At 36.2% G+C, this 19,011-nt stretch overlaps 1 protein-coding gene across 1 annotated transcript in view; it reads left to right on the top strand.

Moving 5' to 3' along the window:
* LOC124613232 (negative elongation factor D) overlaps positions 1 to 19,011 on the top strand; it is a 200,659-nt gene that overhangs the window by 23,052 nt on the left and 158,596 nt on the right. Inside the window, exons 2-4 of the mRNA XM_047141906.1 lie at positions 1,807 to 1,908; positions 9,770 to 9,847; positions 14,909 to 15,024. Coding sequence (XP_046997862.1) covers positions 9,794 to 9,847; positions 14,909 to 15,024 — 170 coding nt within the window. The 5' untranslated portion in view covers positions 1,807 to 1,908; positions 9,770 to 9,793. The remainder of the gene's footprint in view (positions 1 to 1,806; positions 1,909 to 9,769; positions 9,848 to 14,908; positions 15,025 to 19,011) is intronic.

The raw sequence follows: 19,011 nt of genomic DNA, 5'->3' as shown, positions 1-19,011 counted from the left end.
CCCTGCCAATGAAGCTTTGCTGCTGTTAGCCAGGAAACCGTGAATGAGGACTCGTACGGCGAAGACGTATCGCCCACCCGGATTTCACACAACAATGCAGAAAACGCTTTCGACATCACCCCTCAATACATCGAGCAGAATCCAACTTCAACCCCAATGGACGTTTTGTGGATAAAAAAATGGAGGGACACTGCAGCTAAATCTAGAATAACATCTGCTAAACAAAAATGTAACACTGACAGTTTTTCCACGTAATTTGTTTTCATTTTTACTGTGAAAACAATGCATACAGTATAATCATTTCTTAGTTTATACATACAGTAGTTTATTTCTTTGTAAAAAATTTCATTTTTATACACAGTGCTATAAACATTTTTTAGTTTACAGTATATATACGTTTATACGTTATTAAGTCAGTGCTGTAATTTGTTTGTTGTTTTTCCTTTGTGTGTGTAGACGTTTTTTTAGTTAATATATTGTTTAACACTGTGTAAAAAACATCTTTTTATATTACTGAAGATGTCTTTTAGTTCTTAAATCGTTTAATTTTTTGTACTAAATGTCTTCTTATATTTTTTGCAATAAATATTAGATTTTTTGGATAATCCGACCTTTTTTTCGTTCCGACTATGGTCCCGGTCCCGAAGGTGACGGATTAGAGGGGTTCTACTGTAGATAGACAAATATGGGTGAAAAGGGAGAATATTATTGCTGTTCATTTCAGTCACAGCAATTAAAGCTGCACTGTTAGGTTCCTGCCTAACCAGACATTCGGAAGTCGCTAAATATTTATTTCGTCCTTCGTTCTGAGGCGAGACTGAATGTAAATAACACCCATTATTGCAGGACATACTTGTATTACATTCATAAGAAAGTGACAGTATGTTTTAACAATGCTATCACAAAAGGGGGAAAAAAAGGATGTGCCAGGATGCGAACTAGCGACTTTTTACTCCAGAAACCATGACTTTATTCATTACTAGCGCTTAACCATGCAATGTTTAACTCCTGTCTTACTTATCATATTATATATTGAAGGCCTGTGTTGATGCATTATTAAATGCCATTTTATGATTATGGTGATGTGTTTGTGATAAATTTACTATGCTCTTTTAACATTGAACCAAAATACAACAAATTACAAAACTAATGTGTTTGGTTCTTGATTTGTAAATTATTGATGATGACAATAACTCACTCCTAAGAGATCACTCTTACAAAAAGGAATTAACTGTCGATAAATCATTACATGACATTTTATTATAGCAATAATTATAATAAATTGTACCAAGAATAACATGCTTTTGTAAGTCTCCAGTACGTGTGCACGAAATCCCAAGAGAAGCCAGTATCGAGTTCTAATGAAAGTCAATAGCTGATCATGCCATCATCGATATTGTGTGTGACATCAAAATGACATCATGTTTGCAGAAATTGTTGTGAAACAAGTGTTACACTATGAACAAGTACAAAAATACTATACAAAGCAAAGTGTCTACATCTTCCTCAGTAGCAATCGCTGGTACATATTTTGGTAGAGCAGAATTTACAAAATTTTATGTTAAAAACTTCAACACTGTTCTAAAGGCATATAACGGTTTAAGCATGAAATAATTTTAGTTGACGTAGTCTTTATATGAACTCAGGCCTGCTTGTGACAATGTGTTCTGTGTTTCTTTTAATAGGCATCTGCAGTTTGGCTCCTTGAAAGAATTTGATAGTTTGTATGTAGACCACGTATTATCTTTGTTGGTGTTGATATGAGTGACAGTATGTTGATGCAATTTATGTCCTTATTGTTAACAGTGATTGGTGATACAGTATGCACAGTACATCATGGTGCAATGGACATGACATCCTTCCATTACTGATTGTCTTTGTATTTTGAGAAGAGTATATTTTTATTAGGTGAGTACAATTTATTTAAAATCCATAACCTCTTTGCTCCAGTTAACATTTTTGGTTCTTATGCGGTCAGATAACCTTTCTCAAAAAGTCTGCTTCTGGCATCGATAATTGAAAAAGTTTGGTCAGAATTCTTTGAATTGCATATGTATTATCAGGGTGTATACATCCCGGGACAACTGGGAAATCCTGGAAAAACCCAGGAATTTTCTCATCTGGGAGAAATCCGGTAAAAACGTAGGAAGTTTTTAAAACTCTGGGAATTTTTCGTTGTTTTAATTTTCATTTAAATTTTTTTAATTTTTGACTGGTAAGAAGTGATACTCTAACAAAGAATTTAGCCCACTACTCCAGAGTAATATGGCAGCAATGAAATGTAAATGAGAGAATAACACCAAAAGAAAAACCCAGTTGCAAAGAAAATACACCATTTGCAATATCAAAACAAAGTTCACACACAAGTGTCAGCTGACAGCAAAATGTGTCAAGGACTATGCAATTCTTCATCTAACAACAAACTGCTTTCAATGAGCACAATGTCACAACTGTTTACATTTATAACAGGTCACAAGAAAATATAGCGAATGATGATTTGAGAAATGTTACTTTCCATTTACACATAATGAACTATGTTACATGTGAGAATGAGCCATGAATTTTGTAAATCATGGTAGCGTTTGATTCTCATTCGAAACACTTCAAGGACCAGCCACTTAGAAAAATTTCAAGTCCGAAAGACGAGCCATTTATGGCATTATTTAAAAGTTTTCTTGCTCATTTATGTTTAGTTTATCTTAAAGTGTAACACATGCTAAAAAAGATCAATTCTAAAGGTTAGCTTTCTATATTCATTTTAGTTCTTTCATTGATTACAAAGCATGCAATAACGACGGCAAAAAATATAATTATCATTCAAAAAATAGTGCGAAAAGAGTTCTTGAGCAGTTTCTCCCGTAATTGGCTTTTCTATGGAATAGTTGAAGTGCTCAGTGGAACATACATTCAGCCAGGTAATCCATGAAATTTTTGGTTCACAGTAGTGAAATTTGTAATTGTGCTTGTCACAAATAGTCAGCTGCTGCAATTCAAGCTGTGTCCTAGGATCCTGCCTAACCAGATATTGGGGGGGGGGGGGGGGGGGGGTAAAAAAAAGGCAAAAAATCAAGTGTTGCTGCACATTAAAGATCTTTCCAAAACACAATGTTTTTTATTTCCTAATATGCCAGGAAGTTGTATGGGGTTGTACAAAATCATCGCCTTTCAAAGGATTGATAAGTTTTACAGCTCTGATTGAAAGTGTATTGTCACTCGGTTAAGAAAATAATACTTTTACTTTCACCAGGGGTCTATACCTTTCAATTTCACCTGGGAAAAAGTGTACTTTCGCCCAGGAAAAAGTGTGTTTATAACCTGCCTATCTGGTAAAATTCAGATAATTTTTTTTTTTTTTCTGTACGCATATACACCATGATCATGTTTTGCCGGACGCAAAATTCCAAACATTACTGATGGGTGATTTAAAAATAGGTCCAAAAGCTAGATTTAGTTTTTCCTACTTTTAACATGTCTGTTGGCAGTATTCCATCACTCTTCAACCAGTTCTTCTTTCCTCTCTGGGGAAGAAACTGACAGTTTTAGAAGCTCAGTGTAGTTTTTTTCTTAGTCTTAAATATGTTTATTGGCAGTATTTGGAGTTTTGCTTCTTGGTCAGCCATTCTGTTTCCTGGTAATTTCATAGTTTTCTCAAGTGAAATTTCTTTGGGACACAATTTACAAATTAATTTATCAGAACACTTAGGAGAGATGAAAAACTTAGAATAAGGTGTAGAATTACTAGTTGAATTTAAGAAATTATCTACTTTGCAAATAGTTGACCTATGTCTGTACTACTGTACGTTATTTAATAATAATAATAATAATAATAAATGCACAATGTTGATGAAGGTTACGTACGTCAGCGGACTGTAATAACGTCTGCAGTTATGTATGGAAAAGGGTTTCAACTCTCCTTTGTTTGTCAACAAAGCCATACATGCAATAGTACAAGCTGTTTCTTATGAAATTTTGGTAATTGGCTGCTATTAAAAGGAACTGTGGGATGTAAGCAACAGAAAACATTGTTGTAACTTGTAGTATTGGCTACATCATGTTGGATATTCTTGGGAGACATAGGGAACTCTGAAATTCAGTTGCTACAGGTGTATGCTACAGTAATTATCCCCTGGTACATCTGCATGATTACCTACCATTTCATATGTAAGTGATTGGGAGAGGGTGCATAGAATCACTTACCGACTATTTCTCTACTATTCCACAATGTAATAGCATATGGGAAAAATGAACCGCTAAGTCTTTTCATGCAAGTCCTAATTTTATCGTGGTGTGCATTTATCCCTATGTATGTGGAGGGGGGGCAACAAAAATTTTGGCATTCGGAGAAGAAACAAAGTGATTTTGTGGAAAGACCTTGTCACCTGAGTACCAGCTCAAGTCATATCCGTGATTCTTTCTCCTTTATTTCATGATAATACAAAACAAGCTGCCCTTCTTCAAACTTTTTTGATGTCCTCCCCCAGTTGTATGTGGTAAGGATCTCACACTGCACATCAGTACTCCTGAAGAGACAGACAAGCATTGTGTAGATTTTTTTAAGTGTTCTGCCAGTTCAGCAGTCCTTGCTTTGCCTTTCTTACAGCATCTTCTATGTGATGGTTCCAATTTAAGTTGTTTGTAATTCTAATCCCTCTGTATTTAGTTGAATGGACAATTTTTAAATTTGTGTGCTTTATCGTGTAATCGAAGTTTGGTGAAATTGTTTTAATAGTCATGTAGTTGATCTCACACTTTTTATTGTTCAGAATCAGTTGCCACTTTTCACTGTCTGCAGATATATTATTCAAATCATTTTGTAATTGATTTTAATACAAAGTAAACAACTTCATCACCTACAGTTGGAGGGCTGCTCAGATTGTCTTCTGAATTTTTTATATTGATTAAGAATTGTAGAGGGCCTATAACAGTTTCTTGGGGGACCCTCTGTATAACTTGGGTTCATTAGACAACTTCCTGTCAGTTACTCTGAACTGTGACCTTTCTGATAGGAAATAACAAATCGAATTGCACACCTGAAACAATATTCCATAGGCATGCAATTTGATTAGAAGCTGCTTGAGAAGAATGGTGTCAGAAACCTTCCAGAAATCTATAAATATGGAATAAACTTGAGATCCTCTGTCAATTGCACTAATTACTTTATGCAAATGAGCAACCAATTGTGTTTCACATGAGTGATATTTTTTGAATCTGTACTGATTATGTGACAGTAGATTGCTTTTTTTTCCCCCCCCCAGGTATTTCATAAAGTTGGAACTCAGTACAGTTCCAAAACCCTAACACAAATTTATATCAGTTCAAGTGGATTTCTTCTATTCTCCCACTTTTTATAATGGTCTGAGCAAATTTCTAGTCATCAGGTATGAATCTTTTGTTGAGTGAGTGATTGTATGTTACTGCTAAAATAGGAGCTATTTCACCAGCATACTCTGAAAGAAATGTAATTTGTATACAATCTGTACCAGAAGACTTTTCTTTATTAAATGACTCAAATTAACATTGCCACACCAACAGTATCTAGTCTTTTCAGAATTACTCAAGGATTGACAGTTCAATAGTAACATGTGGAGGGATGGAAAAGAGAGAAAACCATGCATTTATGGTGTTTTTTAAAGCATTATTGGCGCATATGTAAATGATTTATCTTCAGGAGTCATACATACTAAAAAAATACAAAGCTTCAAGACTTATTTTTGATATTTAATTTAGTTTGCTGATAGTTTACAAATTATAAACTAATGATGACATAAAGTGTAATTATATTAAAAGGTGTGAGATGAGTTACTGAGCAATTTCTTCCTCTTGAGCTTCCAAAATTTTAGACTCACTCAACAAACATGACATGTGTGTAGCAAAATTACAGCAAACTGTGAAACCTAACAAGTAGACGCATGAAATTATGTCAATGCTATGATGCTGGCGCAGCCATTTGTGAGAGCAGCTGTTACCTTCGCTAATGTTACTTTCAAAACAATTTAAGAAATTGACAACAGAAGGCAGCACGAGTCAAGGGGGAGGTGGTGAGACATCTGTACATTGTTCTCATACGCAGTGGATCCAGTTTTTGAGCAATAGATGGCTTGCATGTTGAGAAGATCTTGGTCCGACCTGTAGTTTACTATACTTCTTAACACACAGTTGTGGTCTGGAGCTATGCAAGGGCTTGGTCTACAAAATGTTGATGTACCAATACGTAACTGGCTTCAATATGTTCTGGAAGAGTTTCACTATGTTTTCAGTTTAGTTTTGGCAAATTATTTACACGATATAAGGATAGTTTATGAAAATACATTTTCTGACTTTGCTAATTTTCAACATAGGGAATTTTTTTTTTTTGCTATAGAAATTAGGTGAACACATTATATGAATGAAATCTTAAGAATAAATCACATTTTCATCTACTCCCAACCAGAACTCTGCCAGAGTTTTTGTAACATGAGATAATTGCAGTTAAATGTGTCGCCCAATGGCCTGATCAAGTATCAAGCACTTAAGTCACCTGCATGGTTTTGTTATGAGAAACGAGTTGATAGGATTATAATTAACCTGCTATTAAGTTTTCTGACCCACCTACTTACTTGTAATGTAGCAAAAAATAAGATTTATGCATGGTTATCACAGTGTGAAACATATGTTAAATAGTACACCAGTATTGGGAAAGAGAACGAAGATACAAAGAAACAGTATCTCAGTACTATTGCAATTATATTGTAAACAATTATATATATATTTTATGTGATTTAAACTGAATTTGTGAGAGGAATGTCATTCGGAGTTACTTGCTAATAATATCCTTCTTATTAAAATGTCAAAAGTTACAAAAATATAATTTTGTTATGTAACCTATTTGCTGCATACTCCAAACATACCACTGAATCTGCCTATACTTCATTTCTGTGTGGTGATTATGGAAACACACCACTGATTCTCATCACAATGGCAGATGCTTGAAATGTCGGTCACTGTCATCATTGTAGTCTTCAGTCTAAGGACTGGTGTGATGCTACTGTATCCTGTGTAAGCCTCTTCATTTCCGAGTAACTACTGCAACCTACATCCTTGTGAATCTGCTTAGTGTATTCATCTCTTGGCCTCCCTCTACGATTTTTACCCTCCACACTCCTCTCCAATACTAAAGTGGTGATCCCTTGATGCCTCAGAATGTGTCCTACCAACCGATCCCTTCTTCTATTCAGGTTATGCCACAAATTCCTCTTCTCCCCAATTCTGTTTAGTACGACCTCATTAGTTACGTGGTTACCCATCTAATCTTCAGCATTGTTCTGTTGCACCACATTTTAAAAGCTTCTATTCTCTTCTTGTCTGAACTGTTTATCGTCCATACATGGCTACGTTCCATACAAATGTTCCCTGTTCTTGTCAATTGATCCCTAATGCTCTCTCCGAAACTCTCTACAACCTCTGGTTCTTTCAGTTTATCCAGGACCTGTCTCCTTAAATTCCTACTTTTTTGCAGTTTCTTCAGTTTTAATCTACAGTTCATAATCAATAACTTGTGTCAGAGCCCACATCTGCCTCTGGAAATGTCTTGCAATTTAGAACCTGGTTCCGAAATCTGTCTTAACGTTATATAATCAATCTGAAACCTTCCTGTGTCTCCAGGTCTCTTCCATGTGTATAACCTTCTTTCAGGATTCTTAAACCAAGTGTTAGCAATGAGTAAGTTATTCTCTGTGCCCCATTCCATATTCACCTACTGTTTTTCCTTCTCTTCCTTTTCCTAATACCAAAGTCCAGTCCCCAATGGCTATTAAATTTTTTCCTCCCTTAACTATCTGAATAATTTCTTTTATCTCCTCATAAATTTCTTCAATCTCTTCACCATCTGCAGAGCTAGTTGGCATATAAATTTGTACTGCTGTGGTAGGTGTGGACTTAATGTCTATCTTGGCTACAATGATGTGTTCACTATGCTGTTCATAGTAGCTTATCTACGTTTCTATTTTTTTATTCAATATGAAACCTACTCCTGCATTGCCCCTATTCGATTTTGTAATTATAATCCTGTATTCATCTGGGTCCAGTAATGTGTGTCTTTGTCAAAAAATGTTCAGGCACTACAGAAAACATTCTAGGCAACTCAAGTTCCACCAGATTTGTTAACGATTGTAGTTTTTGTATTAGCCTTTTGGCTGTCTGTTTCACAAATTTTACAAGCCCAAAAATATAACTGTAGTAGTTGGTGGCAAGTGTCCTGCTCCTCATGCTGTTCATTAAATTGTGGAAAATCTGTAAACAAAAGTTTTGTGGGAGACATTCTTGCTACAGTTGCTAGCTCTTGCACTGACTGTAATATAACTGCCCATAGCTCCTGGTGACCCTTCACGGTTTGCGTTAGCAAAAATAAATAAATGAAAACTATAATCTTTGCGTAGTTACAGAATTATTCACATTTGATTTGCACACATAACTGGTTCAGAGTTGCTATCGCTTTTGTTAAAGGACGAGCTGCTCAAACAAACAACGGACTTTATTTGCAACAAGAGATATGTGAACAGGATGCTACTAGGAGCAATGCAAACTGTCTTCAGTCCTATTCCTAAGAAAAGTGCAGTCCAAGCTCTTATCAGAATTCTGCATGTTACATACAGAGCCCACCAGATTAGCGTTGTAGCGAATACAACAACACTCGCAATGTGCACTCCACTTCTTGTGCAGCATACAGAGAAGAGTCAGACTGATCCTGGGCTGAATTATATGCTGCAGTCTGGCATGAACCTCTGATGGGATCATATGTTGGAGTTTGGCATAATACCATCAGTGGTTCGTGTTCGAGGATCAGCACCATCCGACTACATGGTTGATAATAATTTTGCATCAGCTGTTAGATTTCCATGGTAATGCCAGGTGCTGCCACTGTACTCTCAAATGTATCTTCTCACACAGAACCACATGGCCACCCTCTCCCCTTGCAAAAGAATCTTATTCTTCATGTTGGTGGTAGTTAGAATTTAATTTTTTTGTATTGTTTTTTATTTATTCTTCCCTTAAAAAAATTTGTGGAAGTTTTGGGCAACAGGGGCTGGTGTGTGTGTGTGTGTGTGTGTGTGTGTGTGTGTGTGTGTGTGTGTGTGTTATATTTCCGAAGGGGGCTTTTTTGTCCAAAATATTAAATGTTTAACAATCTTTTCTTTGTGTATGTCTCTGATTCAATGAGTCTTCTATGTGGTAAGTAGCAATTTATTCTTTTATTAATCTTGTTCCTATTCCATCCTGGACTTCAGATTATTCTTACCTTTGATACATGACTTCTTCCTTCTGTAACACCTTTTTCTCCATCTTTGCTGCCTTTCCTCCTCAAAACACACAGTTCCCTCATAGCCTCCACTTTGAGTTGGCTAGCACCTCTGCCTCATCTGCTTCAATCAATTGCTCTTGCCTCTCTGAAGAAGGAACCAGTTGTTCTGAAAGCTAGGAGTTCTGTGATCCTACTTTTCAAGTGTTCTTACAAGGGGTGCTGTGAGTTATAACTCCCAGAGGTAAGTAATGCATAGCTTTTCTCTCTCTTTCTAATTTTAATTTCTGTCATAGATTTAATACAAATTACTGAAATGTTATTGTATACTGTGTGAGTCCCATCTATTAATCATGCACATGTTAATATTTGGAGGAAAATCCTGGCGTATCAAAAGAAATGTGACCTAATAACTTGAATATTTTAATGTATAGTTTACATGGTTCATATTCTTCTTTCAGTAATTTTGTCATTAATATGTTCCAAATTTTTCAGGTCTTTTACATTAGCAAACACACAATGGAGCAGAGATTTGAGGAACACAAGGAGTGGGAAGGTGAACCAGATGGAGAGGTAATATACTGAACATTCAGTTGGCATTAAGTCACATTTTCTTATGCAGAGATAGAGCTATGCTGATAAATGTGTCTAGCACAGGTTACATCAACAAAAGGGATGTGGAAGTAGAGCAGAAGTTATACTTGGTAGATAAGAAAATGACAGAGAAGTATGATGAAATTTGAGACAGCTTAGAAAAGAAAAATAGATGCCTCAACAGCCACAAACAGTGGCTGTGTGCGTGCGTGCGTGCGTGCTAACTTGTTTAACAATCTTTTTGTTGTGGCATGGTGAGTTGCAATCTATCCTTTTCGTAATTTTTGTAATATTGTTATTATTTGCATAAGGTGTCATTTTCAAGTTCTAATAACCCTACCATAACAAGGTCAAAATTTAATGATGATTGTGGTGTTGCTCACGCTGCTAAATACTGCATTTTCGGGCAACAACAAAGTTATTATGTGGCAGGTGTCATTAGAGCACAGTTAATAAAGTCATTTCATGTAATAATGAATAAACTAGGCACTCATCTTTTCGTGTTTCCCACGCTGGTCTCGTTGTATAATCGTGGCTCAATCGTTGAAAATCTAGGTGGTTATGATTCCAAGCTCGGATGCAAAGAGGCCTAGGTTTTATTCCGCTATATTCAAAAGTTTTATAGATGTGTTTCACAAACCATTCTTGCAGATTAAACCTTTGAAAGTTAGGACAATGATGATGTAAAAAAATAATCAGCACTCCGAATTTAAGTTACACTTCCTTTTTTTATTGCTTTGGTTGCAGTATCATGTAACACACAAAACATCACTTCACAATACAAAACATACTTGAAAACATCTTCCTCACTGTTAAAGTTCACATTTTATAAGCTGACTACAATATGCGTCTTTCCAACATGACGTCCAAGACTTGACTTTTTCAAGGTCCGACTCTCTGACAACTAACAATAATCGCTTACGCCCCCAAAGATCTGAGTTACAAGTACGTCAAAGGTCATAGTGACAAAAGAAAGAATACACGTAAGAATAATATCATTGCAATACAAACATATCGATGTATCAAAGTACCTCTACATTAATGAAATCAAATCTGAATGTTATCTCAGAAATACGTCAACTACTTTACAGAAACACAGTAGAATATTGCTGGTATCGAGAGGTTCAGGTGAGGTGCAGTAATGGTTACGTAATTCAAGTACCATTACAAATTGTACATGTAAATGTGGTTATATGTATATATGCCATTAGCAGATGATACACAAAGTCAAAACAAAGAGAAAATGCAGAGGTGTGTCCCAGTGACTTTGTCAGTCCTACTATCTACATTCTACCAGACCTTTCCAAACCAGCTGAATATAAATTGCATTACAGAACACAATACTGCCCAAATTCTTTATCAAATGAACTGCAAGGCACAAATAAAGGGAAAATCCTGGGATACTGCATGAATTAAGTAAAGAGAAAATGATGAAGCATGTTACAGTTCATTGTCACATTACAGAAAATAGTATCAAGTAACTACTTTCATACCTTCTGATTAGCACACTGGACTCGCATTCGGGAGGACGACGGTTCAATCCCGCGTCCGGCCATCCTGATTTAGGTTTTCCGTGATTTCCCTAAATCGCTTCAGGCAAATGCCGGGATGGTTCCTCTGAAAGGGCACGGCCGACTTCCTTCCCTGTCCTTCCCTAATCCGATGAGACCGATGACCTCGCTGTTTGGTCTCTTTCCCCAAAACCCATACCTTCTGACAAATGAGGTATGATACATATTTTGTTTGGTAAAGGATTAGAGCAGTGATAAATGCCTTGGCTATTTCTTTTTCACTTCTTTTGTGATGTACTAATAGCATTTGCGAGATCTTATGTTCATGTACATGTGAAATTGCTATGCTGAAATTGACCAACAGTGATCAAAAAAGTGTATTATGCAGCATCAGTGGAACTATGACTTCTTGTAATATTTGTCGTTCTAAGTGTGGTGAAGTGAGTGGTTACTGTGAGTTATTATAGTTATTATTATTATTATTATTATTATTATTATTTATTCAGAAAAATGAGTGTAGAGACTACATTTAAGTGATTCTTATTTTATTTCACTTCTGTGACTCATTAGCCCATCACATTTGTTTCTTTTATAAGCTTGGGGCCCTTGGAGTAGGAGGTGGGGCTTGTCTCAACAGCAAGTGTGCTATGAGCTGATACGAAGTTTTTGTTCCCAGTGTCTTCCACAAAAGAGCCACCTCATAGTGTATGATTGGTAATATTTTAAATACCTATTGGTATGGATAGTGAACACTTTTGCCAAACCCTTAGTTATCTTGGTGCCTGAATAATGTGCCAACAATGCTGTTCATCTTTATGATGATGTATATTTGATAATTTACATGTTGATTGAGATAAGTGATATTCAACTCATTTGAATTACCCAGTCCCCTGCACTATACTCGGTGACATCATCACACATTTCCACTTTAAAGATCACACAAAAATATACGAGGAACATTTTAGTAGCGATGTGCAATGTGAGTTTAAATGTACAGATCAAACAAAATAAATGTTTTTGTATTGGTAGGTAAACTATTTAGGTAATCATCATTTCACCACTGATCTCCAATAACCATTAGTATGTACTGGTAGTAATGTGTAAGTATATCAGTCAAGATATTAGCTAAAGTTTTGCAATGCATCAAAAAGAAAACTTAAGTCTGTTGTACATATTGTGTTTACCATCAACACTGCTCTTCTGTAAATAGTATTACCGTTTCACCTGTAGTAAATGAAGTTTTGCCCCACACTTCCAAGCATGGTGTTTAACCACTTAATATTCACTCAAGAGAACTAAGTTTTCCCTGCTGTAGGTGGTGGTAGGGGAATGAAATGTGCTTCATGGAGAAATGATTTTGGCATAACTGCAGAAACTCACAGGTCAATAGTTAGGGTTACTGTTTTTTTGATATGTTCAGTGAATATTGTTTTCCATTTATCAGTTAATGTTATTAAAAGAGTTCGATAACTTTTGGGTGAGCCACCATATACACTGCTTGTTTCTTTTATATGCCCCTCAACACTGTCTGTTACTCACAGTAAATGACTGTTCAATTAAACTGTTCACATTTTGCCTGCTGCAACACAGGACCTTGTTTCTTGTTATAATTTAATCACAAACTTATGTGATTAATGAAAGGGGACACAGTCCAGTAATTTTTTGTGATTCAGTTTTAGACAAAAATAACTGTATTGTCAGAAAAAAAATTTTTTGCGTGTATTTATCAGAATATTTCATTAACACCATGAACTGACATGGTTAATATAAAACAGTGGAAAATCCAGCTTGGAATGTAACAATATAATGAAAAGGACAGCTGCCTCTCACTATATTGTGGAGATGCTGAGTCACAGAAAGGTACAACAAAAAGCCTGTCACACAATTAGCTTTCGGGCAACACAAGGCCTTTGTCAAAATTAGACAACATACATACACGATTATTTATTTTATTATGTTGATTTTTTGTTTATTTAATTATTTAATATAAATAATTTTGTTGTTTTTTGTCTTAGTATATTTTATAGAATTGATTTTTAAAATTGTAGTATATTGTTAATGAAATGTTTTATGAGATATTATTTTAAATTTTTTGAAGTAGATTTTTATTTATTGTACCTTTTGTATCAGGGTTTATCAAAATTTTAGTATTTATATTACTTGTCTCGATTTGGGTTGATTTATAAAACGCACACACTCATGCAAACACAACTCGCAGTTTTTACAAAGGCCTTTTTGAGTGAAAGCTAATTGTGTGTCAATCTTTGTTGTGCCTTTCTGCGACTCAGGATCTCTGCTATATGGTGAGAAGCAACTATCCTTTTCATTATATGGTTAATACGAAGCTACACTGCTCTCCTCTCACAACAAAGGTTATGTCTGCCTCAAAGTACAGGTCACTGGGTGAGATGATAGGACACTTGGCTTCCAATTTGAGTTGAGAGGTGTTAAATCTCTTCCCAGCCACTGTTGTTTAGATTTTTCATGCTTTCCCAGAATCAATCAAAATTATGAAAAATGTGTTCCTTAGCAGATATATCAGTGACAAAGAACAGCTACTCAAAAGATGTGAGTTATGTAATGTACCCATCAAAAGAATGCGAGTGTAAGAAAATGATCGAACTTTAATCCTCCAAAAGCTAATTGTGTGGAAGCGGATTCATCACAGTGACCACAGTAGGCACACATTGAAGAATATGAATAATTAAAATGTCAATGTTAAATATAGTATTACAACTCCTACTTTCCCAAAGACAGCTCATTTACTGCAATTTCTAATATCTTTTAGTGTCAAGTGCAGAGTTGTCAATTGGGAACGGAAAAGCTTGGTGACGGCGAACAATAACAATGTGAGGTATAATGCAACAAATCGTATGCATTGCCTAGTAACAGTAATCAGACTTCGTAATAAAGTTGCAAGGTTTAACTTGTAAAAAACAAATGCACAAATGATTGCACGCAGTTGACACATCACCAAACTGTTTGCTTCCCAGTGTAATTAAATAGCTGAAACATAAAAGAATTCATTATCTATAATGAGTAATGGATATTAATAACTTTAGCTGTATAGAAAAAATTGTTTGAACTTCAATAATTTTATTATTATATCAGATTACTTTGAATAAGAAAATGACTTCCTTACACGAAGGCAAACGGAAGAAATCTTATTACACCAGATTACATAGAGCAAGAAAAATGCCTGCCTTACATGAACGCAGACGAAAGACAAAAAGGTACTAAGGAGACTTCACTCCTTGCGTTGCTTTGAAAAATATGAAGCACAAAAATACAGGAAGCAACGTTAACAACGCGGATTACTATTCGACCTCTGACGTAGCAAGGCACATTAATTTATTGCAGTTAGTGTGATGATATTGTGTCATCAACCCTTCACTGTTGTCTTAATCTATTGTTTACAACCATTAACGTTTTATTGAGTATAAACGCTCCAAATTTGGTAGTAAGGGAGAGATTGAGGGGGAAAGGTAAGATGATGAGGTATCTGTGTAATTCTTTCTTTGTGTTTCAGGGTGATATTGGGGAAGAGATGATGGAGAACCCACAAGAGGTGTTGAAAGAATGTCTCGAAAAATTCAGAACTAAAGACTACATAATGGAACCAGGAATATTCACTCAGCTGAAAAGGTAACTCTTTCGACTTAAAAACTGTAAGACTGAAGCTGCTTATTTTTAAATGCTGCATATCCATGCAATTGTCATATATTATTTCAAAAGCACTTTTATTTACATAATGTGGTGTTAAAATGATAATTGTTTGATGAAAAGGAAGTGCTACTATATTTACCCGAGTGTAAGATGGCCCTGAATATAAGGCGACCCCCTCCTTCCCACAGATTTTTAAATGCCGTTTATTGATTTTCTACATCTTGATAATACAAATAGAAATAAAATAAAAAAGAAATGGTTTACATTAATTTATATCTTCACTCTTGTTTTTCTTAACTTCTCAGCTGGTCATCTGTGGCATCACTGTTTTTGTGAAAGTTTAGATCAGGGCCAATGACGGTGGTGCTTCTCTACTGCAAATAGGTTGGCGAGCCAATTCACCCTAGCCATTCGGATGGTAGTTTCATGTGAGCAATGAGAGGCAAAAAAAGGTCACTGAATTTTTAGAGCCGAAATTGAAACCATTCTCTCTTCGCTGTTGTCTCAAATGTTTGGCTGCTTCCCCCCCTCCTCCCCATATGTCAAGAATTATAAGGTTGTAGTTAGGTTGGGATCAAATAGCACAGCTTATATTACTGCAAATGAAATTTTTTGTCTTAGTTGTCACTGGTATTTGGCTCTTTCTTCCGAATGCACTGCAATTTCAGGGGTTGTGCTTATATTTGTACCGGCCAAGACAGCTGTTTTTTCTGAATACATAGTGGGTTTCGAATCTATATTGATGTGAGAATGTGACATTTCCTTACCTCTTGCTTCCAAACGTGTTTTCTGCCCACTGCTCTCTCATTGGCTATGTAGAACCAGCAGTTGACGCGCCCCTTTTCGTTCCCATCAAACCTTATGGCAAGTGTTGACAACATTGCTGCACAAAACACCTAAGTGAGCCACTGGCACCTATCTAGACTTTTACCACTCCTATTTTTTTGGTAGTCATCCAATTTTAAAGTACATTAAATTCTCACTATACCTGAACTTGGACACACTGTAGTTTTTAAATGTGATAGATGTTCATAGAAGCCAATATACATGGTATACATTTCCATGGTTGGAATCAAGATGAAATTTGATGCCGTCTCATCATTCCCCTCCTCCCCACCTTTGCTCTAGCACTCAGCCAAGCTTGGGTTATTGTTCCCCCTCCAACTAGTCTGAATTCTCTGAAATAAATCTGCATGTGACCACAGTTGCCAAAGCTTCATCTGTAAATGTAACCTGTTATATAACGCAAAAATATTGACATTAGCAGCACAGTAGTTTAATTTGCAAATGTAAGACAACCCTGTATTTTTCAAATGATCAATTTGGGAAAAAAACCTCGTCTTATAATCGGTTTTTGTTTTTTATATTGTCAAGGCATCATAAACATTCCAAATTCAGACATTGAAATATTTGTTTGTAAGTAATACAGAGTATATATGCTTCGGGAAAAACCCAGGAATTTTCTAGAATTCCAGCAATTTTCCATGGTTTTAGTGTTTGGTTAAGTTTTTGTAATTTTGATTGGTAAGAACTGATAAACAGCAAAATGTGTCAAAGGCTGTAGGATGAAGACTATGGAATATTTCCTAACAGCAAACTGCTTCCGATGAGCATGATGCCACAAATGTTTACATTAAGTTCGTTTTGAGCAGTTGCCAATGGGCTCATGCGCATGCACAGATGCGCTGTGTATGAGCAATGTCTTCTCCCAGTTCTGGCTACTTGAAGTGTGGCTGCAGCAGTAGGAAGAAGCACTCATGCTACACCGAAAAGTATTTCTGACACGCCCAAGCTGACAGATTCACGCACGTGCAGAGCAGTCTGGGAGTGGGAAGGGGGATAGTGACCCATTTACGTTTGGTGATTTTGCTGTTTCTTGATGTCCTATTTCCTCTTCATTTACAGTTGACACGGCAAATGAAAACAAAATGGATTTCTGTCGCTGGGAGCTATCAAGTGAATTCAAATATGTGCACTTAATTGCAGGAAGCTATTATTAGTTTCAGTTTTCTGATTTTATTTTATTTCCATGTTTTTGGCAGTCGAGCATTAATCACCTTGCACAACAGTGAAGTTATTTTTGTCGGTTTGCTAAATAAATGTGGCTTTTATTAATCTTTTCTGCAGATGCAGTCAATTTATAAGAAATTGTCCCCCCCCCCCCCCCCCCCCCCCCACACACACACTGTTGGCTAGTTTCAAATGTTTACTGAATTTCAAGTGCACATTTTCATCTTCTGGCACATATGGCATTATGCTGTAATAAAGAATCAAACATGAGACAATACAGTACTGGTACTCCAAGAAAATTTGCATCCCGGAAAGCACACTGAAAAGCTTAATAGCAGCTTCGGGCCTACTTCATTGTTAATCTGGAATACAGGGTGTATACACCCCGAGAAATCCAGGAAAAACCTGGGAATTTTTTTATCTGGGAGAAAACCGGGAGAAACCCAGGAATTTTTCATTGTTTTATTTTCCAGTTAAATTTTTGTAATTTTCACTCATAACAAATGACACTCCAACAAAGAATATTACTGTATCCCAATACTGTAGCATAATTATACTGGACCAATAAAACGTAAATGAGAGAGGGAAAATAAATAAAGAAAGAAACATTCAGTTGCAAGGGAAATGCACCATTTACAATGACATAACACCATGAACACACAAGTGTCTGTCAACAGCAAAATGTGTCAGAAGCCTTAGGATGAAGATTATGTAATACATTGTAACAACAAACCGCTTCTGATGAGCGTGACTTCACAAATGTTTACATTAGGTTCGTTTGAGCAGTTGCCAGCGGGCTTATGCGCATGCACAGTTGGGCCTCTAGGAGCAGTACCTTCTACTGCTTCTGGCTACATGAAGTGTGAATGTTGACTGTATCAACAAGCAGCCAGATGCTAACTGCAAAAATTTTCTGGTGTGCCCAAGTTGCCAGATTCGCGCATATGCAGAGCAGTCTTAGTTATTGTGAGGAAGGGGGTAGCTGCCACATGACCCTTGTTTCTGTTTAGTGATTTTACTGTTCCCTCTTTGTTTTCAATTCCAATGTCAAAAGAAAATAAAACACATTTCTGTGGCCGGGAAATATCAAGGGAATTAAAATACATCGCATAATTACGGAACGCTAAAATATGTTATTAGTTTGTTTTCTAATTTTATTTTATTTCCATGTTTTTAGCAGTCAAGCATTAATCACCTTGCAGAACAATGAAGTTATTTTTGTTTGTATGATAAAGAAATTTGGCTTTTACTGATCTTTTCCACTGAGGCATTCCACAGTATTGGCCAGTTCCAACTGAATTTCAGGTTCACATTTTCATCTTCTGGCATATGGCGTTATGCTATAATAAAGAACCAAACATCAGACAGTACAGTACAGGTGCCCCAAGAAAATTAACATCCTGAAAACCACACTGAAAAGCTTAATGTTCAGTTGGGGCCTACTTCATTGTGAATCTGGACATACGAGTGTGCACTTCAAGCTGAATTATGACTTTTAGTATGGTTTACAAATTCCAATACTCTTGGAGTATCCTCTGACTTTCTGTTTCTGAAATGAAATGATTGTATGGCATTGTTGGCCAGGAGGCCGCATGCGGGGAAGTTCGGCCGCTGTATTGCAAGTCCTTTTTAGTTGACGCCACTTTGGCGACTTGCGAGTCAATGATGATGAAGAACACACAACACCCAGTCATGTCATCACAAGGCAGAGAAAATCCCTGAGCCCGCCGGGAATCGAACCCGGGACCACATCGCAGGAAGCGAGAACGTTACCGCTAGACCACGAGCTGCGGACTTTCTGTTTCTTTTATGACATAATGTAAGACGTCTTAATGCTTTAATACGTACAAATGGGCTGCTGAAACGAACCTATTTCTAACAGGTCTCAGGAAAAAATTCCAAATGATTGTTTGAAAAACTTTACTTGCTAAGTAAATTTCCTTTTTATACAAGATG

This window comes from Schistocerca americana, chromosome 4, assembly GCF_021461395.2.
Source record: "Schistocerca americana isolate TAMUIC-IGC-003095 chromosome 4, iqSchAmer2.1, whole genome shotgun sequence".
Classification (NCBI taxonomy): domain Eukaryota; kingdom Metazoa; phylum Arthropoda; class Insecta; order Orthoptera; family Acrididae; genus Schistocerca; species Schistocerca americana.
Note: the sequence above shows the minus strand (reverse complement) of the source record. Positions and strands in the feature narration are given on the sequence as shown.